Genomic DNA, 27256 nt, shown 5'->3' with positions numbered 1-27256 from the left:
GCAGCTGGACCAGGGTCTTGTGAATCTGATTATCTCTATTTCCGGATCTGGTCATATTCCTACCAAAAGACAAGAAAATCAATCCTATTGACGTAAAGAACCAGCCCCATCATCATACGAGGAAATGAGGAAAGTAACAAGTCTTAGGATATCACGGTTGTTATGGAAAAGTGGAGGACCTAAAAGGGTGAGGATCATATTAGGATAGGACTACAAGTCTCAGCAACATATCTGAGAATACCAGTATATGACAAGATATAGGGGGTTAAAAAGTTCCAGTACATCTGGGTTATGTGCAATAAGGGAACTGCTGAGATGCGGCCAGAACTCCAAATCCCAGCATGTGTATGTTATATAAAATTGGAAGACAAAACTACAAGACCCAGTATTTCCAGGCTGTAGGTTTGGGGTCTGAGAGGTCATTAAGGGGAGGAGGTATTAGGAGAAAGTACTACAACTTCCAGCACGTCCACGGTGTTATTGTGGGATATCAGTGTGCATTGCAGTGAGGGAGGAATAAGAAGGCACAACTCCCAGCACAGTCTGTCATTGCTGAGCTCCGCCTTCTGATGTCACATGACCACAGCACGGGTCCTGCAGTCACTAAGTTCCCTTACTATCCTATAGCACTGGTCATGTGATGTGACGTCACGGCAGGTCCTGCTGTCACCATTTAGCAGCTACATATGAAGTTCAGGTCGTATGCCCTGTAGTCACTGGTGGGTTTTGTGCTGTGTGTATTGTATAGGGGTCTATCCTAGTGATGGGCAGTCTGACTCTTTTGGTGATCTGGATCATTTGACTCCACTCGCTCAAAAGAGCCGTATTAAATATGTGTTCACCTGCATGTAGCTTGCTGTTCTGTGGGTTTCTCACCATTGGGACTCGCATTTTATTCCCGTTACAAAGTGTCACCACTGCTCCATTTATTCTCTATGAGGCTGCCGGAAAAAGCTGAGTGCAGAGATCAGCAGTCCCGTAGAGAATGAATGGAGCGCAGGTCAAGCATGTGCACTGCCGCACCATACTGACAGGGGTAACCGTTTTAACCTTTTGCCGAGCAGTCAGACCCCCACTTATCACCTATCCTGTATTTTGGTGATAATTTCACCGGTCAACGCCTTAAATGTAAAATTACCACATTCCGATGTGGTCCAAACCCTGGAAACCTCAGTCACATCGGCAGATAAACACAGTTACTTTACCCCAAGTCTGAGCAATTAAGTGACTTCAAGTGGCTCTCACTGGATACACTGCTCAAAAATAAAGGGAACACTTAAACAACAGAATATAACTCCAAGTAAATCAAACTTCTGTGAAATCAAACTGTCCTCTTAGGAAGCAACACTGATTGACAATCAATTTCACATGCTGTTGTGCAAATGGAATAGACAATAGATGGAAATTATTGGCAATTATCAAGACACCCTCAATAAAGGAGTGGTTCTGCAGGTGGGGACCACAGACCACATCTCAGTACCAATGCTTTCTGGCTGATGTTTTGGTCACTTTTGAATGTTGGTTGTGCTTTCACACTCGTGGTAGCATGAGACGGACTCTACAACCCACAGAAGTTGCTCAGGTAGTGCAGCTCATCCAGGATGGCACATTAATGCGAGCTGTGGCAAGAAGGTTTGCTGTGTCTGTCAGCGTAGTGTCCAGAGGCTGGAGGTGCTACCAAGAGACTGGCCAGTACACCAGGAGACATGGAGGGCGCCTTTGTGCAAGGAGGAACAGGAGGAGCACTGCCAGAGTCCTGCAAAATGACCTCCAGCAGGCCCCAAATGTGCATGTGTCTGCACAAACGGTTAGAAACCGACTCCATAAGGGTGGAATGAGGGCCCGACGTCCACAGATGGGGGTTGTGCTCACAGCCCAACACCGTGCAGGATGCTTTCCATTTGCCACAGAACAACAGGATTGGCAAAGTCACCACTGACGCCCTGTGCTCTTCACAGATGAAAGCAGGTTCACACTGAGCGCATGTGACAGACGTGACAGAGTCTGGAGACGCCGCGGAGAGCGATCTGCTGCCTGCAACATCCTTCAGCATGACCGGTTTGGCAGTGGGTCAGTAATGGTGTGGGGTGGCATTTCTTTGGAGGACCATACAGCGCTCCATATGCTCGCCAGAAGTAGCCTGTCTGCCATTAGGTACCGAGATGAGATCCTCAGACCCCTTGTGAGACCATATGCTGGTGCGGTTGGCCCTGGGTTCCCCCTAATGCAGGACAATGCCAGACCTCATGTGGCTGGAGTGTGTCAGCAGTTCCTGCAAGATGAAGGCATTGAAGCTATGGACTGACCCGCCCGTTCCCCAGACCTGAATCCGATTGAGCACATCTGGGACATCATGTCTCGCTCCATCCACCAATGTCACCTTGCACCACAGACTGTCCAGGAGTTGGCGGATGCTTTAGTCCAGGTCTGGGAGGAGATCCACAGGAGACCATCCACAACCTCATCAGGAGCATGTCCAGGTGTTGTAGGGAGGTCATACAGGCACGTGGAGGCCACACACAATACTACAGCCTCATCAGGAGCATGCCCAGGTGTTGTAGGGAGGTCATACAGGCACGTGGAGGCCACACACAATACTGAGCCTCATTTTGACTTGTTTTAAGGACATTACATCAAAGTTGGATCAGCTTGTAGTGTGTTTTTCCACTTTAATTTTGGGGTGATTCCAAATCCAGGCCTCCATTGGTTAATAAATTTGATTTCCATTGTTGATTTTTGTGTGATTTTGTTGTCAGCACATTCAACTTTGTACAGGACAAAGTATTCAATTAGAAAATATTTCATTCATTCAGATCTAGGATGTGTTATTTGAGTGTTCCCTTTATTTTTGTGTGTGTGTATATGTATGTGTGTATGTGTGTATATATATATATATATATATATATATATATATATATATATATTACAGTACAGACCAAAAGTTTGGACACACCTTCTCATTTAAAGATTTTTCTGTATTTTCATTACTATGAAAATTGTACATTCACACTGAAGGCATCAAAACTATGAATTAACACGTGGAATTATATACTTAACAAAAAAGTGTGAAACAACTGAAAATATGTCTTATATTCTAGGTTCTTCAAAGTAGCCTCCTTTTGCTTTGATGTCTGCTTTGCACACTCTTGGCATTCTCTTGATGAGCTTCAAGAGGTAGTCACCGGAAATGGTTTTCACTTCACAGGTGTGCCCTGTCAGGTTTAATAAGTGGGATTTCTTGCCTTATAAATGGGGTTGGGACCATCAGTTGTGTTGTGCAGAAGTCTGGTGGAAACACAGCTGATAGTCCTACTGAATAGACTGTTAGAATTTGTATTATGGCAAGAAAAAAGCAGCTAAGTAAAGAAAAACGAGTGGCCATCATTACTTTAAGAAATGAAGGTCAGTCAGTCTGAAAAATTGGGCAAACTTTGAAAGTGTCCCCAAGTGCAGTTGCAAAAACCATCAAGCACTACAAAGAAACTGGCTCACATGAGGACCACCCCAGGAAAGGGAGACCAAGAGTCACCTCTGCTTCTGAGGATAAGTTTATCGAGTCACCAGCCTCAGAAATCGCAGGTTAACAGCAGCTCAGATTAGAGACCAGGTCAATGCCACACAGAGTTCTAGCAGCAGACACATCTCTACAACAACTGTTAAGAGGATACTTTGTGCAGCAGGCCTTCATGGTAAAATAGCTACTAGGAAACCACTGCTAAGGACCGGCAACAAGCAGAAGAGACTTTTTTGGGCTAAAGAACACAAGGAATGGACATTAGACCAGTGAAAATCTGTGCTTTGGTCTGATGAGTCCAAATTTGAGATCTTTGGTTCCAACCACCGTGTCTTTGTGCGACTCTGAAAAGGTGAACGGATGGACTCTACATGCCTGGTTCCCACCGTGAAGCATGGAGGAGGAGGTGTGATGGTGTGGGGGTGCTTTGCTGGTGATACTGTTGGGGATTTATTCAAAATTGAAGGCATACTGAACCAGCATGGCTACCACAGCATCTTGCAGCGGCATGCTATTTCATCCGGTTTGCGTTTAGTTGGACCATCATTTATTTTTCAACAGGACAATGACCCCAAACACACCTCCAGGCTGTGTAAGGGCTATTTGACCAAGAGGGAGAGTGATGGGGTGCTACTCCAGATGACCTGGCCTCCACAGTCACCAAACCTGAACCCAATCGAGATGGTTTGGGGTGAGCTGGACCTCAGAGTGAAGGCAAAAGGGCCAACAAGTGCTAAGCATCTCTGGGAACTCCTTCAAGATTGTTGGAAGACCATTTCCGGTGACTACCTCTTGAAGCTCATCAAGAGAATGCCAAGAGTGTGCAAAGCAGTCATCAAAGCAAAAGGTGGCTACTTTGAAGAACCTAGAATATAAGACATATTTTCAGTTGTTTCACACTTTTTTGTTAAGTATATAATTCCACATGTGTTAATTCATAGTTTTGATGCCTTCAGTGTGAATGTACAATTTTCATAGTCATGAAAATACAGAAATTTCTTTAAATGAGAAGGTGTGTCCAAACTTTTGGTCTGTACTGTGTATCATATGTATGTATGTATGTATGTATGTATGTATGTATGTATGTATGTATGTATGTATGTGTGTGTGTGTGTGTGTGTGTGTGTGTGTGAATATACGACCAGCAGTCTCCAGCCTAGTCTACACTAGCTGCCGGATGTAGGAAACATGAATATATAAACCAAATCACACTAAGGCTATGTGCCCACGATGCAGAAATGCTCCGGATTTTTCCTGAGAGTTTCTGCATCTCCCTGGCAGAAAAAAACCACATGCGGATTGTACATGCGGATTGTACATGCGGATTGTACATGCGGGTTGTACATGCGGGTTGTACATGCGGATTGCACATGCGTTTTTCCTGCCAGGCACATGCGGATGTGAAGCGATCTTCACATGCATTTCCGCATGCGGGTGACAAGCGCTTTCCAAGCGATTTAGCAAACGGCATGGATTTATATAGTGTGACCCGAGATAATGTCAAAAAATAAAAAATAAATCTATACTTACCTTCTGATGGCCCCCGGTGACTTGCTTCGCTCGGTCCCGGCTGCCGGCAGCGGTACACTGAAGGACCTGCCGACGTCACTGGCGCATGACCCGTCACATGACTATGACGTCAGCGCAGGCCCTCCAGTCCATCGCGATCTGCCGGCATGAGAGGAGAAGCGCATCGGGGGCCGCCAGAAGGTAAGTATATATTTATTTTTTATTTTATTCTTTTTTTTTTTTTTTTTTTTTTTTACAGTTTTCTGTGGTACCCAGGTTCGGAGGAGAGTCTCCTGTCCTCTAGACCTGGGTACCATCCGCACATTGAACGCATGTATTCCGCATGTACTTTTCTAGTGAAGCGGAATACATGCATTCTAATGCAAGTCAATGGCGGCGAAAACGCAGCACTTCCGCAAAATAATTGGTAGTGCTGCATTTTTTTTCAGCAATGATAATCCGCAGCGGAAATTTCCGCAGCATGTGCACAGCACATGCGGATTATCATTGGGGAACGTGGCAGGCCTTCTACCATGCGTTTTTTTAAGCGTTTCTGCAGCGTCTTTGCCGCTGCTCAAACTCCTTAAAAAACGCATCGTGGTCACACAGCCTAATTATAGAACCAGTCACTCCTACGCTGCCCTCAAGGAACTGCAATAGGGTGTGTGCTACTGATGGGTTTATTGTTGTTTTCCCAAATATTCTAAAAAAAAACAAACCAAAACTTATCAAAGCGATGAGAAGTGATGAAGCCATGTTGCAAAGAGATCCAGAACCTGCTGGGTTTTTCACAGAGGGCAGGTCACAGTCACCACTTGTAGAGAGAATAGATGGAAGAGTCTGATGGCGTGAACTTCAAAAGACAATGTGAGTGAGGGTTTTATCTCAAAAGCAGGGCAGTGGAGTTGGCAAGCCAAAAACTCTGACTCCTCTACCTTTCCAGACTCTGACTCTTTAATAAATGATTGTTAATTAGTAATGGCAAATTTACTGTTGTAAAATCGTAACATCAGGCTTGTTCTCACAATCACGTAAAGAATGAGTCTACTGAGAACATAAAACATTTAATTGAACAAATATAGAATTAAGATTTAGTATTAATGTTTCCTTGATACTGTACAGAGCTCCATTCCTGCAGTGCCTGAAGCAGTCACTTGATCATATCTACAACCCCTGGCAAAAATTATGGAATCACCGGGCTCGGATGATGTTCATTCAGTTATTTAATGTTGTTGAAAAAAAGTAGATCACAGACATGGCACAAAACTAAAGTCATTTCAAATGGCAACTTTAGGGTTTTAAGAAATACTAAAAGAAATCAAGAAAAAAAATGTAGTACTCAGTAAGGGTAATTTTTTTTCAGACCAAGCAGAGGGAAAATATTATGGAATCACTCAATTCTGAGGAAAAAATTATGGAATCATGAAAAACAAACACACAAAAGAACACTTCAATACATCACTAGTATTTTGGGTCACCACCTCTGGCTTTAATAACAGCTTGCAGTCTCTGAGGCATGGACTTAATGAGTGACAAACAGTACTCTTCATCAATCTGGCTCCAACTTTCTCTGATTGCTGTTGCCAGATCAGCTTTGCAGGTTGGAGCCTTGTCATGGACCATTGTCTTCAACTTCCACCAAAGATTTTCAATTGGATTGAGATCCAGACTATTTGCAGGCTATGACATTTACCTTATGTGTCTTCTTTCAAGGAAGGTTTTCACAGTTTTTGCTCTATGGCAGGATGCATTATCATCTTGAAAAATGATGTCATCATCCCCAAACATCCTTTCAATTGATGGGATAAGAAAACTGTCCAAAATATCAATGTAAACTTTGTTGAAGATGTAATGACAGCCATCTCCCCAGTGCCTTTACCTGACATGCAGCCTCATATCATCAATGACTGTGGAAATTTGCATGTTCTCTTCATGCAGTCATCTTTATAAATCTCATTGGAACAGCACCGAACAAAAGTTCCAGCATCATCACCTTGCCCAATGCAGATTCGCGATTCATCACTGAATATGACTTTCATCCAGTCATCCACAGTCCACGAATGCTTTTCCTTAGCCCATTGTAACCGTGTTTTTTGTAGTTTAGGTGTTAATGATGGCTTTTGTTTAGCTTTTCTGTATGTAAATCCCATTTCCTTTAGGCGGTTTCTTACAGTTCGGTCACAGACATTGACTCCAGTTTCCTCCCATTCGTTCCTCATTTGTTTTGTTGTGCATTTCCTGTTTTGGAGACATATTGCTTTAAGTTTCTGGTCTTGACGTTTTGATGTCTTCCTTGGTCTACCAGTATGTTTGCCTTTAACAACCTTCCCATGTTGTTTGTATTTGGTCCAGATTTTAGACACAGCTGACTGTGAACAACCAACATCTTTTGCAACATTGCATGATGATTTACCTTCTTTTAAGAGTTTGATAATCCTCTCCTTTGTTTCAATTGACATCTTTGGAGCCATGATTCATGTCAGTCCACTTGGTGTGATCACTCCTTTTTACATGCAGGCTAACGAGCAAATCTAATTTGATGCAGCCGTTAGTTTTGGAAATGAAAATTTACAGGGTGATTCCATAATTTTTTCCCTCTGCTTTGGCTAAAAAAAATTACCCTTACTGAGTACCACATTTTTTTTTCTTGATTTCTTTTAGTGTTTCTTAAAGCCCTAAAGTTGCCATTTGAAATGACTTTAGTTTTGTGCCATGTCTGTGATCTGTTTTTTTCAACAACATTAAACAACTGAATGAACATCCACCGAGCCCGGTGATTCCATCATTTTTGCCAGGGGTTGTACTGGATTCTTGTGATGTTCCATCAGTTGGTTTTTCCTTGTGGCTTCCAGCCTTGGACTCTCTCAGTGGGGCTGTGGAAGTCCACACCTGAATGCCCTCTTGACACAAGTTTTTGAGTGATGTCACTGTGAATAGCAATTTCCATTTCCATGACGCGCTAGTTTCCCATGCCATGTGTAGTGTTTTTTCAAAAGGGACAACAGCCAATATCTCTGGGCAATAACAGGGATCGCATATAACTCCAAACTCCTATATGAACAAAGCCAAAAGCAAACACAGCATCTATGTAGTTAGATGGAGGAGAATCTCGCTGGTGGACCCCCTCCAACCAAGTCCACATAAGAAATCAATTCTTCTACTGCAGCCCCTCTTATTTTATGGTCTGAAGGTTTCAAAGGGTTTTACAGGCACAGCCTCTTGACCTCTTTGATATTGGGCTTGGAGAGACACAAATGCACACTGAGTGGTTGGGTTTCGAGTGAAATCTGTGAGCTACTGCTAAAAGTCGCTGACGGTGTATGGGGGAGGGGTGAAGAGTCAAAAAGTTGGTTGTGATGGTTGACCAGAGCTAGCCTGGCAGTGGTTGCAGTCTGATTTTACTGATTACTATGTGGGGAGCAAAGGTTGTGGACAGTGCAGACATTGAGGAGGGGGAGAAGAGAGGGATTATGGCTAAGCTGTGAATGAAGGGCAGATCCCCAGACACTATCTTCTCTATGTCCAGAAATAGACAGCTAGAAGAAGATAAGCCTTGCCCCCTCTTCATGTGATTCATCTAGGCTACCCTGTTACTAGAGGCGGCTTTGACCTCACACAAGGCTGTGGGTAGCACATTAGAGAAGAGGAAGTCACCTTGTGGCTCACGCTTTAGGGATTTTTACAGGCGTAAGAAAACATTTTCTGTAAAATAAGTGATTTACAATTTTGCTATTTAGTACGCTGGCTATCAAATGGAGATATGTTTATTGAAATAACAATGACCCTTTAAGCTTTCTTTTGTATAAATTTAACAAGCTGTTTTTTTTCCTTTTAAAATGTCTACAGCATAAGAACCCTCAAGCTGATGTTTCCTATTCCCATCCTAAATCCTAAATTTTGTTACTGAACCACTGAGGATGGACCAGATCAAGAATAAGATTGCCAACAGGTTATTAAACTTCACCCTGGAGATCATCTATCTGTTGACGGGAGAGGTGAGTAATGCAAGGCATGATGTCACAAAGTGCATCTTTCATCTTTCCTCTCTGCTTATAGCATAGATATAGGATTGGAGAGGTGAGCGATACTGGGAATATACATAGTAAAACTTTTTAGAGTTCCTCTTTATACACAGGATTACACGGTAGTACGGAAGACATCTGACGAGTGTCTAACTCATACCAGCTATCCTTGCATGTCAGAAGGATGGAGCAGAATCCCTGTCTCCTTGCCTACACCTCACTCATTGCAGCAAGTGCAAAACAATGATCAGAAGATCCTGGACCTTGTTAACAAGATGATTGAGCTGCTGACTGGAGAGGTGAGATCTGCTGGGAATACTGGGGCATTATACAGGAACACAAGGGATGATGTGTCTGGATGATGATGTATCATTGTGTGTCAGGTTCCTATAAGGTGTCAGGATGTCACTGTCCATTTCTCCATGGAGGAGTGGGAGTATATAGACGGACACAAGGATCTGTACAAGGACATCATGATGGAGGACGACAAGACCCAAATATCACCGGGTAAGAAGAAACTTTGAAGAAAAATTCCTTTTGCACTTTATTAGGGGCATTTTTGTGATCATCTTGGTAGTTGACATTATAAGATTGTGGTCACTTGTGTATTCTGGCAGCCTAGTTGAAACCATCACACCATTATGTGCATATATATATGTATGTACGTACATACATACATCATACACACACAAAGCGTGTGAAATAGATATTGAACACGTCACCAATTTTCTAAGTAAATATATTTCTATAGGTGCTATTGACATGAAATTCTCACCAGATGTCAGTAGCAGCCCATCCAATCCACACAGGCAAGGAAATCAAACCATAGATGTCCTTAAATTAATTTATGTGTAATAATGAGAAATGACACAGGGAAAAAAGTATTGAATACATGTAGAAAAAGAGGTGCAAAAAGCCATGAAAAGTCATCACACCAGCTGAAATCTATCAATAATTAGAAAGCAATCCTGCCACTTAGTGAAAATGAATATCAGCTGTACATACATTGATTATATATAAAATTAAAGCCTAATATTGTGTAGGTCCCTCTCATGCTGTCAACAGTTTTGACACAGTCCTTCTGAAGGTGTCCTATGGTATCTAGCACCTAGACATTAGCTGCAGATCCACTAAAGGGGTTGTCCGGAAATACACCTTTTTTTAGTCTAAAGGTTTGTACATGTTTAAAACAATAACTATTGCGATATTGACCCTCCCCCGGTCCAGCACTGTGACGCTGCTGCTCTATTCTGTGTTTACTGACTGCTGCAGTGATGCCATGACCACAGTGCACATCTCTGCTGCAGGCAATCACTGAGCTCAGCGGTTTATGCTGTTTACATCGGCAAAGCACTTTCTCTTTGGTCCAGAGTCTTGTAAATAAAGTCCAAAAACAGAACATATACTACCCTATTGGACCCTTGCCTTTCCTGTGCAGCATTGCCTGTGTCCTACCTGTCCCACAGCTCAGACATCTTGTGACCGCTGCAGACAGTGTGATTGTCTGAGCCAGAAGAAGCCAGCGGGAAACTCAGGCAGTGCTATGGAGTAACCGTAGGGGTTCAAAACGTGAGTATCTGTTCTTACTTTTACATGACCCTGGGCTTCATTTTAATAAAAAACTAGTATCCGTCAACCCATTTAATGCTTTAGGATTCCATTGTCTGTATTCTGTTCCCTTTTTTTTTGCAGGCAGTATTTTTGCACCTTTTTTTCCCACTGTTAGTCTATAATGTTATGATCTATCATCACATGCACTGTATAGAATGTATTCAGTTCTGGTGTGTTTCCTACAGATGGATCCAGGAAGCAAAATTCACAAGAGAGATGTTCCGGCCGTCTGTATTCCCAGGATTGTCCAGAAGGTCGCAGTATTCATCAGTTTATTCAGGTAGATCCGTATGTTCAGGATAAAATCAAAGTCTTGTCAAATATTAGATCATTAAAGGGGTTTTCCCGTTAGCAGAGGTTGCTGCATAATGTGTTCCACATAAATTATGAAAAATGTACAACCAAGGACAACATCTACGAGGAGTTTGTAGGTTCTCCCTGTGTTTGTGTGGGTTTCCCATAGGCTCTCCAGTCTCCTCCCACATTCCAAAGACATACTGATAGAGAATGTAGATTGTGAGCCCCAATGGGGACAGTGATGATAATGTCTGTAAAGCACTGTGGAATTAATGACGCTATATAAGTGAGTAAAATAAATAACATAATGCGCCAATATTTTGGGGAGGACTAAAAAATAGATTTTAGGTTTTGTTTTCCCCGTGTGATCTAATTATTTTCTCCAGAAATATGGGTAGACTGTGTATGGCACGACTTGGAGCCATTCTCTAACAATCCCCCAGTGCAATGTAAAAGGTCCTTTTTTAAGTTTGTAGAATAGTTGCTAAAACATTTCCTCTAACCCCCTGGAATTATTATACTAGATTAAAGGGGGTTTCTCTTTTTGGAAAACCCTTGTCACCCGGCTGCAGTTTTTTATTTTATCTAAAAAAAACCTGTTCATTTCTCACTCTCCTTGGGTCCAGCAGTGAGTCTTCATTGTTGGTCCCTATTGTGCATGCACAGTCCTCCGCCTCCCAGTATGCAAAACGTTTTACTGCGGCTTTCCCATGTACATCAATACAGTAAGATGGAGAGCGGGATAGAGAGCAAATATGTTTGTTTTTAACTCATGCATAACTTTAGACTGATTTAGCTTAGTGGGGAAACCCCTTTAACTTCAAGACTTAAAGGGGTGGTCCGAAACTAAAATTTATTTTAATCCAAAATGCCTATCTATTTAATGTCATAATCTAATCATTTCTAATATGTTTGAATTAAAAAGTCCCTACTGTTCCCTCACTAATCTATCTACATGCTTTTTTTTATTATACTACTTCCTGTGTAATAATGATATGTTTGACTATCCCAACATGCACTGAGTATTCTCAAATGAAGCATCATAGAAGAGGAAGTAGTAAAAAAAATAAAGCAGTTAGAGTAGGGAGGGATTGGTAGGATCTTTTAAATTAACGTATATTAGAAAAGAGAATCAATTATAGAATTAAATAGGCATTTAGGATTAAAATACATTTTAGTTTCTAACTAACCCTTTAAGGTATTTTTACTTGACCTCTTCCTTTCTTTATTATGTCTATAGGGTGAAGATCTCCTTGATATTAAAATTGAAGTTGTTGATGAAAAAGAGGATCTGTATACCAGGGTAGGACAGCAGTGTAAGCAAAGACGAGGTTTGAGGGTCCCAAGATACATTTATCATCTCATCATCATCTAAAGACAATGGCTCTCATCTTTTACTTATGCATTTTTTGTTACTCTAGTCTAATTATAAAGGGGTCACTTGATTTGCTCCAAACTTATTAAGGAGCACACCTTTGGTGCATTTTCACTTGTATGATGGTTAGAAAATTAAATCTATGCATGATTATTTTTCTCCTATTTTGCTAAAAGGGGTTGGCTACCCTGGTGGGGACATTTATAAATTGCCCTAAACAGTTACTTGCAATCATAAGTAACCCCCTTGCTTGCCACTGTGCAGTGTTTCAGACCCCTCTGCTTCCCACGAGCAGCAGCGGTCACCACTTCCATATAGCAGAGGTCATGTGAGTAATCACAGGACTGCTTTTGTCCATGTGTCCACGATGCAGAAATGAAGCAGAACATTTCCTGAGCATTTCTGCATCTCCTTGGCAGAAAAACGCATGTGGATGGTACATGCGTTTTTGCATGCATATTTGCTATGCGTTTTTCCAATGCATTGTATAGGCAAAACTGCATGCAGAAACGCACAAGAATTGGTCATGTCCGGATTTTTTCTGCAAGTAAAATCCACGCAGAAAAAATCCTCACCATGTGCACAGAACTTGCAGAATGTCATAGGAAGTCATGGGATAAGGTATGCAATGCGTTTCTGGAGCTTTTCCGAGCAGCAAATCCGCACCAAAAAACGCACCAAAAACGCATTGTGGGCACACAGCCTTACTGGCTCCACTCGCTCCTGTGAAAGCAACAACGTTTTCAGCAACTGCACAGAGAAGAATGGAGCCAGGGTAACTTTATTGTGACTACTCACTTGACCGCCACCTTCTTAACCCCTTAAGCCCCGCGGGTGGTTTGCACGTTAATGACCGGGCCAATTTTTACAATTCTGACCACTGTCACTTTATGAGGTAATTACTCTGGAACGCTTCAACGGATCCCCCTGATTCTGAGATTGTTTTTTCGTGACATATTGTACTTCATGATTGTGGAAAAATTTCTTCGATATCACTTGCGTTTATTTGTGAAAAAAACGGAAATTTGGCGAAAATTTGAAAATTTTGCAATTTTCAAAATTTGAATTTTTAAGCCCTGAAATCAGAGCGATATGTCACACAAAAGCATTAATAAATAACATTTCCCACATGTCTACTTTACATCAGCACAATTTTGGAACCAAAATTTTTATTTGTTAGGGAGCTATAAGGGTTAAAAGTTGACCAGCGATTTCTCATTTTTCCAACAAAATTTACAAAACCATTTTTTTAGGGACCACATCACATTTGAAGTCACTTTGAGAGGTCTTTATGACAGAAAATACCCAAAAGTGACACCATTCTAAAAACTGCACCCCTCAAGGTGCTTAAAACCACATTCAAGAACTTTATTAACCCTTCAGGTGCTTCACAGGAAGTTTTTGAATGTGGAAGAAAAAAATGAACATTTAACTTTTTTCACAAAAATGTTACTTTAGACCCAATTTTTTTTATTTTCACAGGGGTAACAAGAAAAAATGGACCCCAAAATTTGTTGTGCAATTTCCCCTGGGCACGCAGATACCCAATATTTGGGGAAAAAACACTGTTTAGGCGCACGGCAGGGCTCGGAAGGGAAGGAGCGCCATTTGACTTTTTGATTGTAAAATTTGCTTGAATAATTAGCGGACGCCATGTTGTGTTTGGAGAGCCCATGTGTGCCCAAACTTTGGAGCTCCCCCACAAGTGACCCCATTTTGGAAACTAGACCCCCCAAGGCACCTTTCTAGATGCATAGTGAGCACTTGGAACCCCCAGGTGCTTCACAAATTGATTCGTAACAATGAAAAAGTGAAAAAAAAAACACTTTTTCATTTTTATGAATCAATTTGTGAAGCACCTGAGGGTTCCAAGTGCTCACTATGCATCTAGATAGGTGCCTTGGGTGGTCTAGTTTCCAAAATGGGGTCACTTGTGGGGGAGCTCCAATATTTGGGCACACAGCGGCTCTCTAAATGCAACATGGTGTCCGCTAACAAATTTAACGCAAAATTGGCTCAAATTGTTAGCGACACCATGTTGCGTTTGGAGAGCCGCTGTGTGCCCAAACATTGGTGCTCCCCCACAAGTGACCCCATTTTGGAAAATAGACCCCCCAAGGCACCTATCTAGATGCATCGTGAGCACTTGGATCCCCCAGGTGCTTCACAAATTGATTCGTAACAATGAAAAAGTGAAAAAAAAAACACTTTTTCATTTTTATGAATCAATTTGTGAAGCACCTGGGGGTTCCAACTGCTCACTATGCATCTAGATAGGTGCCTTGGGGGGTCTAGTTTCCAAAATGGGGTCACTTGTGGGGGAGCTCCAATGTTTGGGCACACAGGGACTCTCTAAATGCAACATGGTATCCGCTAACAAATTGAATGGAAAATCGGCTCAAATTGTTAGCGGACACCACATTGCGTTTGGAGAGCCCCTCTGTGCCCAAACTTTGGAGCTCCCCCACAAGTGACCCCATTTTGGAAACTAGACCCCCCCAAGGCACCTTTCTAGATGCATAGTGAGCACTTGGAACCCCCAGGTGCTTCACAAATTGATTTGTAATAATGAAAAAGTGAAAAAAAAAACACTTTTTCATTTTTACGAATCAATTTGTGAAGCACCTAGGGGTTCCAAGTGCTCACTATGCATCTAGATAGGTGCCTTGGGGGGTCTAGTTTCCAAAATGGGGTTACTTGTGGGGGAGCTCCAATGTTTGGGCACACAGGGACTCTCTAAATGCAACATGGTATCCGCTAACAAATTGAATGGAAAATCGGCTCAAATTGTTAGCGGACGCCACATTGCGTTTGGAGCTCCCCCACAAGTGACCCCATTTTGGAAACTAGACCCCCCAAGGCACCTTTCTAGATGCATAGTGAGCACTTGGAACCCCCAGGTGCTTCACAAATTGATTCGTAATAATGAAAAAGTGAAAAAAAAACACTTTTTCATTTTTATGAATCAATTTGTGAAGCACCTGGGGTTCCAAGTGCTCACTATGCATCTAGATAGGGGCCTTGGGGGGTCTAGTTTCCAAAATGGGGTCACTTGTGGGGGAGCTCCAATGTTTGGGCACACAGGGACTCTCCAAATGCAACATGATATCCGCTAACAATTTGAGCCGATTTTCCATTCAATTTGTTAGCGGATACCATGTTGCATTTAGAGAGTCCCTGTGTGCCCAAACATTGGAGCTCCCCCACAAGTGACCCCATTTTGGAAACTAGACCCCCCAAGGCACCTATCTAGATTCATAGTGAGCACTTGGAACCCCAGGTGCTTCACAAATTGATTCATAAAAATGAAAAAGTGTTTTTTTTTTCACTTTTACGAATCAATTTGTGAAGCACCTGGGGGTTCCAAGTGCTCACTATGCATCTAGAAAGGTGCCTTGGGGGGTCTAGTTTCCAAAATGGGGTCACTTGTGGGGGAGCTCCAAAGTTTGGGCACAGAGGGGCTCTCCAAACGCAATGTGTGTCCGCTAACAATTTGAGCCGATTTTCCATTCAATTTGTTAGCGGATACCATGTTGCATTTAGAGAGTCCCTGTGTGCCCAAACATTGGAGCTCCCCCACAAGTGACCCCATTTTGGAAACTAGACCCCCCAAGGCACCTATCTAGATTCATAGTGAGCACTTGGAACCCCAGGTGCTTCACAAATTGATTCATAAAAATGAAAAAGTGTTTTTTTTTTCACTTTTTCATTTTTACGAATCAATTTGTGAAGCACCTGGGGGTTCCAAGTGCTCACTATGCATCTAGATAGGTGCCTTGGGGGGTCTGGTTTCCAAAATGGGGTCACTTGTGGGGGAGCTCCAATGTTTGGGCACACAGGGGCTCTCCAAACGCAACATGGCGTCCGCTAACAATTTGAGCCGATTTTCCATTCAATTTGTTAGCGGACACCATGTCGCGTTTGGAGAGCCCGTGATGTGCCTAAACAGTGGAGCTCCCCCACAAGTGTCCCCATTTTGGAAACTATACCCCTCAAGGATTTTATTAAGGTGTATAGTGAACATTTTGAACCCAAAGGTACGGCACATTATTTGTTTACATTAGGTCATCATATTGAATAAGTTGTCATTAGTCTTGAGCGCAAGTGCTCGCTACTTGAGTTTGCATCGGGTACTCAGGTATGCACCATGTACAGCGTGTGCTCGAGTGACATGCTCGAGTCCCTGCTCCGCATGTTTCACGGTTATTAGACACCCAAAAAAAAACATGCGGGGATCGCTCGTGCATGGCAGGCAATCCCCGTAAAGTTTTTTGGCCGCGAAGCATATGGGGCAGAGACTCGAGCATGTCACTCAAATACCCACGATACTCAATGCATACCAGAGCACCCGATGCAAACTCAAGTAGCGAGCACTTGCTCTCAACACTAGTCACCATATCGTCATCTTTTTTTCTTACTTTTGAAAAAAATCCCAACCCCAGCCCTAACCCTAGCACAACCCTAGCCCCAGCACAACCCTAGCCCCAGCACAACCCTAGCCCCAGCACAACCCTAGCCCCAAACCCAGCCCTAACCCTAGCCCAATCCTAACCCAAGAGTTTATTTTTGACGCCGTTCCTTGTGCGGTATTAGTGATTAGACGACTTTATTCTTCGGGTCGGTGTGATTACAGCAATGCCAGAATCATATGGGGTTTTTATGACTGACAGCTGTCACACACTAAAAGACGCATTTTTTGTAAAATCTAGTTTTTGCATCGCCATATTTTGAGAGCTATAATTTTTCCAGATTTTGGCAGACAGTCATGTGACGGCTCGTTTTTTGCGGGATGACTTGACGTTGTTATTGGTGCCATTTTCAGGCACGTGACATTTTTTGATCGCTTTCTATTCCGATTTTTGGGAGGCAGAATAAACAAAAACCAACAATTCAGGAATTGTTTTTTTTTTTTATTTTTTATTCTGTTCCGCGTGTGGTAAAATTGATGAGGTAGCTTTATTCTTCGGGTCAGTACGTTTACAGCGGTACCACATTTGTATCATTTTTCTATGTTTTGGCGCTTATACACAATAAAAGCTATTTTATAGAAAAAAATATTTTTTAGTATCGCTTTATTCTGAGAGCTATAACTTTTTTATTTTTCGGCTGATGGAGCTGTATGGCGGCTTGTTTTTTGCGGGACGAGATGACGTTTTCAGCGGTATCATTTTTATTTATATGCGTCTTTTTGATCGCGTGTTATTCCACTTTTTGTTTGGCGGTATGGTGATAAAGCATTGTTTTTTGCTTCGTTTTTTTTTTTTTTTTTTTACCGTGTTCACTGAAGGGGTTAACTAGTGGGATAGTTTTATAGGTCAGGTTGTTCCGGACGCGGCGATACCAAATATGTGTACTTTTATTGTTTTTTTTTTATAATAATATTTATTGATGGGTACATTATATTTTTATTTTTGGTGTATTATTTATTTTTTTTTTTTTTATAATATTTTTGCCCTTTTTTTTTTTTTTTTTTTCCCACTTTCACACAGTTTATACACTTTATTACTTTGTCCCACTCTGGGACTTTCACTTTTTTTTTTTCTGATCGCCTGCATGGCACAGGAATGGAGCACCATCCCTATGCCATGAAGGCTGTCAGAAGTGCACAGTGTGAAGATTGCTTGGAGATGCACTGCGCATGTCCAAGCAATCTTCCTGCTCTCTGGTGACCCGGATGTTGTCATGACGACATCGGGTCGTCATGGCAACACCCGGGAAGCCTTTGCAGACTGCGCTGGAAGCCGGAAGAGGAGGTGAGTATCGCCGATCACCTCCCCTTGCCCCCGCAATGCCGCGATCGACTTCGATCGACTTCGATCGCAGCATCACGGGGGTTAATGTGCTGGGAGCGGTGCAGGACCGCTCCCTGCACATAGTACCGGGTGTCAGCTGTGACAATCAGCTGACACCCGGCGGCGATCGCGCCCGCACAGCCTGTGTGCGCGCGCGATCGCGATGACGTACTAATACGGGTCTGGCTCTTAAGTCCCAGGGCACAGACGCGTATTAGTACGTCAGATGTTATTAAGGGGTTAAAGGGGTTTCCGGTTTGTGAATACCCCTATTCCCTGCTTGGAGTTTGTTTATAAAAGGCAAGCAAACTGTTTCTTACTCGCTCTCCCCTGGTCCAGCACTGAGTCTCCTCCGCTCACCCCGGTCTCTGTTTTTGTTTGCAGCGCTGACTTCTTGTCGATAAAGCTGCAGCCGATAACTAAGTTCTACCCAAGCTCCTCAGTTATTGGCTGTGGCACTGTCGTTAGTGCTGATGACAATAAAAGAACCTCAGGTCAACAGCGTAGACTCAGCACTGGAGCTGAGGAGGATGGATAAAGATAGCCTTTTTTTTTTTTTCGACTGTGGGCTTTATTTCAATACAAACTGCTGCTGGGAACAGGGATTTTCCAAAACCTGAAACCCCTTTAATTATGAAGAACTTTATAGTGTCTGCTGTCCGGCCTTTACATTGGGTTAGATTCTGTGTATAGGGCCCATGGAAAACAGTTGAGCATGTATACATACGTCTGTCCCATAGACTTTCAAAGGAGCGACACCTTGCATGCTCGACCACCATTTCACTCAACTCCCCTGGTCTGGGGATTTTTTGGAGTCCTGACGGTGGGGCCCCAAGTGGCTAGACTACTCCTTTTGGATGGGTAATAAATGTCAGTTTTGTGAAAACCCCTTTAATACATGTAACCTAAAGTACATTTCTTTCATGAGATTGCCTGATTTTTCAAATCACTTTCTATATTTAGTAAACTGAGATGAAAAAAGTCATACATTTCATTGTTTAATTATACCAGTTATTATTTGTTAAATATATTTTAGTATCAACTGCTTTGGCAATGTGGTTTAACGTTACTGTTTGTCCGACAGATGAATCCAGTAAGAGATGTCCTGATGTTCCCGATCTGAATTCCCAGGACTGTCCACAGGAAAATGTTCCTGCCTTACAAGATAATCAGGTAGATGAAGTAGAGTCTCTCAATGCCAAGTAACCAAGTATGTATTGGGCTTGCCTGGATCTTTTTGGTCTCTTGTACTCATAATGAGTGTGATGTTTTTTTTATAAAAATCTTAGACTTTAAACTCCACCTTAAATCAGGGAGAAGATGTGACTAACATTAAAGTAGAAGCTGAAGAAGAGGAGACACGTGTGAGTGGTGACCAGCAATGCAAGGAGGAGAAGACACTAGTAGATGTTGGTATTGGTAAGTAATGCCCATTTAACTGGAGAGGTTTGTTAAAGTGAAGCTCCACCTAAAAGTCACATTGAAGACGGTATTCCCAATCAGTGGGCTTCTGACCTCAATGTCCCCTACGGTCTCAGAGTATGAAGGTGCAGCAGCGCTGGTGTAGTGCTCGGTCCCTTTCACGTTTTTTTTTTACTGTATAGTAACAACTCATATGACAATCACAGATATTAGTTAAACAGTTCATTTTACCCTTTTTTTCAACACACAACAGTAGCGCAAAATTATTTATTGTTACAGTTCTCATAATGTTTGCAAAACACTTTGGTAATTTTACTCTTCTGCTTTACACTTATGGAGGTGCCCATAGACCCAGGCAGTCCATTTATATTCTTGCATTGATGTTATAAAAGGTCAGTGCAGTCTAATCAGCTTTAACAAGACGGCAGAGCTGTGGGGAAGGGAAGTTGTATGTCAGACACAGCCAGACTTCCCACAGAGAAGATGGACTTGGTTTATTATCATGTTTATTTTGTCTATCTCTGTATACACAGTGCTTAACTAGTGCTGTGTTTATAGATTAGGATGCACTTACATTGCTTCCTCCACTGGACTCAGTGAATATGTGATCAATGGGTGCAGGGAGGAAACAGAAGCTGCTGGATCCTAGGAAACCCAGACATCTCTGCTATGCAGCCTTCAGGTTGAAATTTCCCTATAGGTAAGGCTAATATACCAGCCTTAGTTACAAGGATAATCACCCCCCCAAAAAAGAATGTATCAATGTTAAAATGCCCCCCCCCCTCCCCCAATAGTTTATATGGAAAGGAGAACACAATTTAAAATGTCTTTAGTTGTCCTTTATGGTCGTGAAAAAAAATAGAGAAGTGAAACATACGCAGACACTTATTTCCTATTTTTCTTTACACTTTCTCCTGATATCAGGAAAAAAAGAATATAAAAATGGCTTAAAAATTGAGACCCATGTGTCATGAAAAAAAGAGGTCAAATTTATTTGAATATCCGACTGAGAAAAAAATTGGTCCGATCATGAACTGATTAAAGCAGGGGTGGGAAACCTTTTTTCTGCCAGGGGCCATTTGGATATTTATTTCATAATTCGAGGACCATACAAAATTATTAACTTGAAATTTATCCTGCTACACACATGGTCAAAATTGTTGGTACCCCTCGTTTAATGAAAGAAAAACCCACAATGGTCACAGAAATAACTTGGATCTGACAAAAGTAATAATAAAATAAAAATTTATGAAAATGAATAAATTAAAGTCAGACATTGCTTTTCTGCTTCCACAGAATTAAAAAAAAAATTAAACTCATGAAATAGGCCTGGACAAAAATCATGGTACTCTTAACTTAATATTTTATTGAACAACCTGAAGTAATGCTTTACTAGATATAGGACTAAAAGGGGTTAATCAGCCATGACAGGTTGATTATGAGCATCTGAAGAGTTGGGAGAGATGGCTGCTCACCATATCTCCACCCCTGGGTGTGGTTCACTTTGTAAAATGAGGCCTGTTTGTCTCACATGTCTGTGTGTACGGAGGTGTGCAGATCACCTGGTTTGGGTGCTTTTACTAAAGGACTCAGAAGATGGACTCTAAGCCAGGCCGGCTAACCAGAACTATTGTATGGTCTTTGTTTTATTTTGTGCCGTACAAGAGCTGTATTTAAGTTTCCTGTGATGTGGTTTATGAGGACTGCAATAAACAGCCGGACTTTTAAATAGAAACGTTTCATGCGTTATCTCAGATCGCTCCCAAGTGAGTAGCAGTGTTACAGTGGTCAAACAATTAACTAACTCACCCCTAATGTGATGGCTGGTGATGCTTTTCTTTAGTGCAGCTGTGATGTTAGATCGTAGTGATGATACTACTCGCAACTGATTTTCCAAGTTTTTATCGGTTTGGAGCTCAGGCGATGAATTTTGAAAAGAACATGCAGCAGTACATGCACAGCCCAGGGGACGCTGGGGCGCGCGCACAGCCCAGGGGACGCTGGGAGATGACAGTTGATATTTAGAACATCCTATGGAGAGGGAAGTGGAGAGACAGAGGGAGAAGCTACCTATATTCTGTTAATGGTGTTAACAAAAGAACTGTTTCAGTTGTTTAATTCATAAATCAATAATACATTTGAAAATATGTAACTTTATAATATATGTTATCAGAGAAAAATGCTACTTTCTCCTCCTGGACTGAGCTTTGATTCTCAACATTCTCAACTCTCAGGTAAAGTTCTATAGAACTTACAGTAGAATGAGTATGTCTGTATCTGCCTCTAGCTCATCTCTCCTCCTCCCCTCTCCATAAAATCCTAAAAGCACCAACTCTAATTGCCTGTCTCATTAATGTAAAAATCTGTCTTCACTCAGTACAAATTTTACAGATTTTATCCATGAACTGAGAGTGAAAGATCAGCCCAGGAGTAGAAAGAAGCAGAGTATTACAAAGTAGCTTATTTTCATGATTTGATTTATAAAATAAAAATTGAAACGACGGTTACACTTTAAGGGGTTTGAAGCACCATTGCTCTTTTATGAGAGAAGTCCATACTTTTATAGTCTAATATGCTCTGATAGTTGAGTTCACCGTTAGTTTGTTGTTAGATTGCTATACTTGTATTGTCTATCTATTTGATGCCATAATCTAAACTACGGGGGGCAACGCTGGTCTCTGAATGCTAGGTACCCTAACACCGCACTCTGACATTGCGCTCTTCTATGTGTTACCGGCTCGTTACTACTGATCTGAGCTGGCAACACATAGCGTGTGCTGTAATTGTGCATATAGCACAGTGTGCAGGGAAAGAGCAAGGACTAGCCCAGCTCGTATAATGAGCATCACTGATGACGCTTTGTTTCAGGGAGGGTTCAGGAGCTCTGACAATAACCGCAGCCTCTGGCCTTTGCTCTGATGACGCTTCGTTTTAATATCCCAGCATGCACTGGGATTCTCAAACGAAGCATCATCACACGGGAAGTAGGTGGAAAAAAAGTACAATAGCTGTTAGTGTAGTTGGGGAACAGTAGGGAATTTTTAGTGCAAGCATATTAGAAATTTGTTCAAATTACGGCATCAGTTAGATAGGGATTCAGATTAAAATTTCTTTGACCTCCCCTTTAAATGAGATAATATTAGTTAGAGATGTCTACATACTATTTTTGGATTTTTAAGTATGGAGATGGAATCATAGCTCTTTCCTGTTTCGTCGTTTTTAAAAAATTTTTTAATTCATTCTGTAATTAGTCCCTCTCATCACAGTTACTGATAACAATTAGACAGCTCCTATCACAGTAATAATAAAGATGATGACAGTTCAGCCCCCGTGATTGTAGGGAACATAAAAAGAAAGATGATCACACTGTCCTTCCAGCAGGCAGATGTGTTTCTGTCTCTAAGTGTCCATGTGTTGATGTGCTGATGCATAGCTCAGCAAAGATGAGAAAAAAGCTAAGTGAAATATGAAGAGAAGAAAATGGGAGGCTAACCTGCGTGGAAACAAATATAATCCTGAAGTGCTTCTTTAATCGGAAGTCTCCTACAGGGTTTATTGCCATTGGGGCAGCCGGGTATGTTATATGGTTAGCCTACTTTAATTAAAAATAGATTGGGAATTGAACAGACTCAGTGAAGAATGCAAACAGTTTACCTACTTTGTTTTGATTGTGCCATTGCACCTGATTAATGAAAAAGTGTCCTGTGCCTTTGTAGATTCCTAGTATTCAGTTGGATGAACACGTTACATGGGCTGCGCTGCTGGAGTAAATCAATTCTTCAGAGATGATGATGATGATAAAAAGGCTTTTTATTCACAAAGCGTTTCAACGCTGTATCGGCGTCTTTTTCAAGTGAAAAAAGCAAATGTAGATTCCTATGGTCTCTTTAAAAAAGAAAAATAATAGAGGGCTGTTCAGGAAACTTTCACTTGATTTCCACTTTAAAATTGGCTAAATTGGTATTTTATATTGCGCTTAGTTGTACAACACTAAGTAGTGTGAAGACGAGTGTTTTAGCCTTCTGCATTAAACGTTTATTTTAAGCAAAGCTTTAGAATACGATTGTTAAAAAGTGTTTATGTTTTGACAATAGTGAAAAAAATTAAATTGTTTTTCTTTAATTTTAGCAAATAATCCCAGCAGCAGTTTGGACGGAAATTTTCTCGAATTGCCTAATAATCATAAAGTAGAAGACAAAAATCTCATGCAGCATTCTTTGGAAGAAAATGTCATTGCCCCTAAAGGATATCTGGATCTTTACAGTACAAATCAACCCTCTTTTAACTTCCCAAATAATGAGCTACCTACTCTTGATCAATCACAGATTGCCATCCCAAGTACAGACCACAAAGGGACTAAAATGTTTCAATGTGATGAATGCGCAAAATGGTTTGCAAAAAAGTCAAATCTTTTTGTGCACCAAAGAATTCACACAGGAGAGAAGCCATACTCATGTTCAGAATGTGGGAAATGTTTTACCTGTCAATCGGGTCTCCACCAGCATGAAAGGACTCATACAGGGGAGAAGCCGTTTTCATGTTCAGAATGTGGCAAATGTTTTACTAGAAATTCATTTCTTTCCAGACACAAAATACTCCACACAGGTGAGAAACCATTTGCACTTACTTGTTCTGAATGTGGGAAATGTTTTACAAAGAAATCAGGTCTTGTTGAACATCAGCGAATTCACACAGGGGAGAAACCATTTTCTTGTTCAGAATGTTGGAAATGTTTTATTAGTAAAACCACACTCCGGGATCACCAGAGAATTCACACAGGGGAGAAGCCATTTGCATGTTCACAATGTGGTAAAGCTTTTATCCAGAAATATGTTCTTGTTGAACATCTGAGAATTCATTCTGGGGAGAAACCACATTCATGTTCAGAATGTGGGAAACGTTTTACTCAGAAATCAAACCTTCTTAAACATCAGAAGTTTCATACTGGTGAAAAGCCATATCCATGTTCGGAATGTGGAAAACGTTTTACCCAGAAATCAGATCTTGCTTACCATCAGAAAATTCACACAGAGGAGAAACCATTTCTATGCTCTGAATGTGGGAAATGCTTTATTACTAAAGTTAAACTTGGGATTCATCAGAGAACTCACACTGGTGAGAAACCGTATTTGTGTTCTCAGTGTGGAAAATGTTTTACCAGGAAATCAAGTCTTGTTCATCATCAGAGAAAACATATAGAAGAGAAGTCAACTTTATGATTAGAACATGAAATTAGTTTACTAAAAAATTTACAGCCATTGAGTGGTGATTTTTTTAAAGGATAAAGAGGTGACTAGTGAATAATTGAAACTTTATGTAACCCTGGATCATGAATCCTCCAAGAAAGACACACAATTGTAAAAACCTAAAGCAAATAGGAAAACTACCTTCATAAGGCTGACACTAAGGTCACTAATTTAAAAGGCTGTGGACAGATTCCAGGTAGAGCTTAGCAAACTAGTTTGTTGACTTTGATTAACAGAATTATCCTATTCACACTAAGGATAGACATAGACCAGTTATAGATTGGCTTACTGTGAATTGGTAACCTAAAGAGACAAGTAGAAGTTTTTCGTTTTTTTCATTTGACAAACGAGCACCGCTGTCACTGCAGCTTCATTTTAGTGCTGTTTATAGTAGTGTATTTTAGTTAATTTGTGTAATAATTGGTTTGGTCCTTCTACATTGTGTGCACAATTATTAGGCAAGTGAGTATTTCGACCATATCATCATTTTTATGCAGATTTTCCAACTTCACGCTGTATAAACCTGAATGCTTATTGGATGAAGCAGATCAGGTGATGTGTATTTGTGTAATGAGGGAGGCTGTGGACTCAGGATACAACACCCTTTATCAAGGTGTGCAGAATTATTAGGCAGTTTGTTTTTCTCAGGTAAAATAGGGCAAAAAGAGATTTAACTGACCCTGGAAAGTCAAAAATTGTTACAAGTCTTATACAGGGATGCAGAACTCTAGAAATTGCTAACATATTAAGGTGTCAGCACAGACCCATCAAACATTTTGTTGCAAACAGTCAACATGTTCACGAAAAACATGTTGAAACAAAAAGCCTCACATTAACTGTCAAAGATTTCAGAAGAATATAACTTGAAGCGACCAGGAAGCCATTATCCTCCTGTGCTGTCATATTCCAGAAATACAAGGTGTTCAGTGTTCAAAGACATGGCCAAGGTAAGGAAAGGTAAGGAGGCTGAAACCAAACCACCACTGAACAAGACACAGAAGTTGAAACGTCAAGACTGGACCAAGAAATATCTGAAGACTGATTTTTGAAAGGTTTAATGGACTGATGAGATGAGACTGGTTCTTGAGGGACCAGATGGATGGGCACGTGGCTGGATCAGTAAGGGGTAAAGACCTTCACTTTGACCCAGAAGCAAGAAAGGTGGAGGTATGATACTGCTATGGGCTGATATTATTAACGATGAGCTAGTTGGACCTTTTTGGGTTGAAAATGGACTCCTAATCAACTCCGAAACGTACTGCCAGTTTTTAGCGGACTCTTTCTTCAAGCAGTGGTACAGGAAAACGTCTTCATCTTTCAAGGAAACTATGATTTTAATGTAGGACAATTCTCCATCATATGTATTGAAGTCTCCACTGCTTGGCTGCCAGTAATGGCCTTAAAGATGAAAGGATAATGACCTGTACCCTTCCTCACCTCACCTAAAGCCTACTGAGAACCTGTGGGCTCTTCTTAAATGGAAGATTTATGGTGAAGGAAAATAGTACACCTCTCTGAACAGTGTCTGGAAGGCTGTGGTTGGTGCTGCCAAAAACGTTGATCATCAACGGATTAAAGTGCACCTGTCAGCAGGATTGTACTCAGTAAACTACATACACTGTCAGGTAGGTGACACTACACTGATTAAAATGATACCTTGGTTGATTAAATCTGTCCTCTGGTTCTTGTGTAATCTTTACTTTCAGTTTGGAGATAATGATATGCTCGTGCTCCAGAGTGGCGGGGGGGGGGGGCTCTATCTGGTATAATATGCTTACTTATTCATCTGGATGCTCTTATGACAGCTCACTGATTCTTCACTGACTTGCCTCCTATTTTACATAATGCATCTAGTAGGGTGGGGTTAGGTTAAATAGGAGGCAGGTTAGTGAAGGGTCTGTAACCTGTCATAAAAGCATACAGATGAATATGTAAGCAGAGCATCAGATAGAGCTCCACCCCCCCACAGGCCACCCCGAAGCACGGGCATATCATTATCACCAAACTGAAAGTAAAGATTAAATAAGAACCACAGGATGGATTTCATCAACCAAGGTATCATTTTAATCAGTGTAATGTCGCCCACCTGACAGTGTATGTAGTTTACTGAGCACAATCCTGCTGACAGGTGCGCTTTAAGATACTGATAGACTCCATGACTGGAAGGCTTATGACTGGTATTGAAAAGAAGGGCAGCTATATTGGTCACTGATATTTTTTAGGGAAATGTCAGAAATGTATTTTTCTACATTGAGTTATTTGGTTATTATTCTCACTTTAACAACTGAGATAGGAAAATTTACGTTTTTCATTTAGATGCATAATAATTCTGTACACTAATGGTTGCCCAATAATTCTGCACAAATATATAGTCTCCTAAGAAAGACAAAACCTCACTTTTACTTTCTTAAATATTCAGGTTTATTAACATTTTGGATTGATCGATAGCTCTGTAGTTGCTCCATAAT

At 41.3% G+C, this 27256-nt stretch overlaps 1 protein-coding gene across 2 annotated transcripts; it reads left to right on the top strand.

Annotated features, from left to right (window-relative positions):
- Nucleotides 1-601: 601 nt before the first annotated feature.
- Nucleotides 602-26388, top strand: LOC141272977 (uncharacterized). Of its 2 annotated transcripts, none has more exons than XM_073684220.1 (9): nucleotides 602-719; nucleotides 8870-9018; nucleotides 9159-9344; nucleotides 9429-9552; nucleotides 10842-10936; nucleotides 12194-12269; nucleotides 19205-19293; nucleotides 19434-19539; nucleotides 23671-26388. In XM_073684220.1, the coding sequence occupies exons 2-9, from the start codon at nucleotides 8941-8943 to the stop codon at nucleotides 24759-24761; spliced, it is 1845 nt and encodes a 614-aa protein (XP_073540321.1). In that variant the 5' UTR covers nucleotides 602-719; nucleotides 8870-8940; the 3' UTR covers nucleotides 24762-26388. The 2 variants fall into 2 exon arrangements, with proteins under 2 accessions (XP_073540321.1, XP_073540320.1); XM_073684219.1 differs by having other exon boundaries at nucleotides 19410-19539.
- The last annotated feature ends 868 nt before the right edge of the window (nucleotides 26389-27256 follow it).

This window comes from Phyllobates terribilis, unplaced genomic scaffold (genome assembly GCF_046119375.1).
Source record: "Phyllobates terribilis strain yellow unplaced genomic scaffold, ASM4611937v1 Scaffold_5__5_contigs__length_657084704, whole genome shotgun sequence".
Classification (NCBI taxonomy): domain Eukaryota; kingdom Metazoa; phylum Chordata; class Amphibia; order Anura; family Dendrobatidae; genus Phyllobates; species Phyllobates terribilis.
The sequence above is the reverse complement of the archived record's forward strand: the minus strand, read 5'-3'. Positions and strand labels throughout refer to the sequence as shown.

Bases quoted from the DNA above. Each gene is read 5' to 3' on its own strand.
- LOC141272977 (XM_073684219.1), top strand. From the start codon at position 8,941: ATGGACCAGATCAAGAATAAGATTGCCAACAGGTTATTAAACTTCACC. The intron at 9,553-10,841 runs GTAAGAAGAAAC...TGTTTCCTACAG, and splicing joins CAAGACCCAAATATCACCGG to ATGGATCCAGGAAGCAAAAT. The intron at 19,540-23,670 runs GTAAGTAATGCC...CTTTAATTTTAG, and splicing joins ACTAGTAGATGTTGGTATTG to CAAATAATCCCAGCAGCAGT.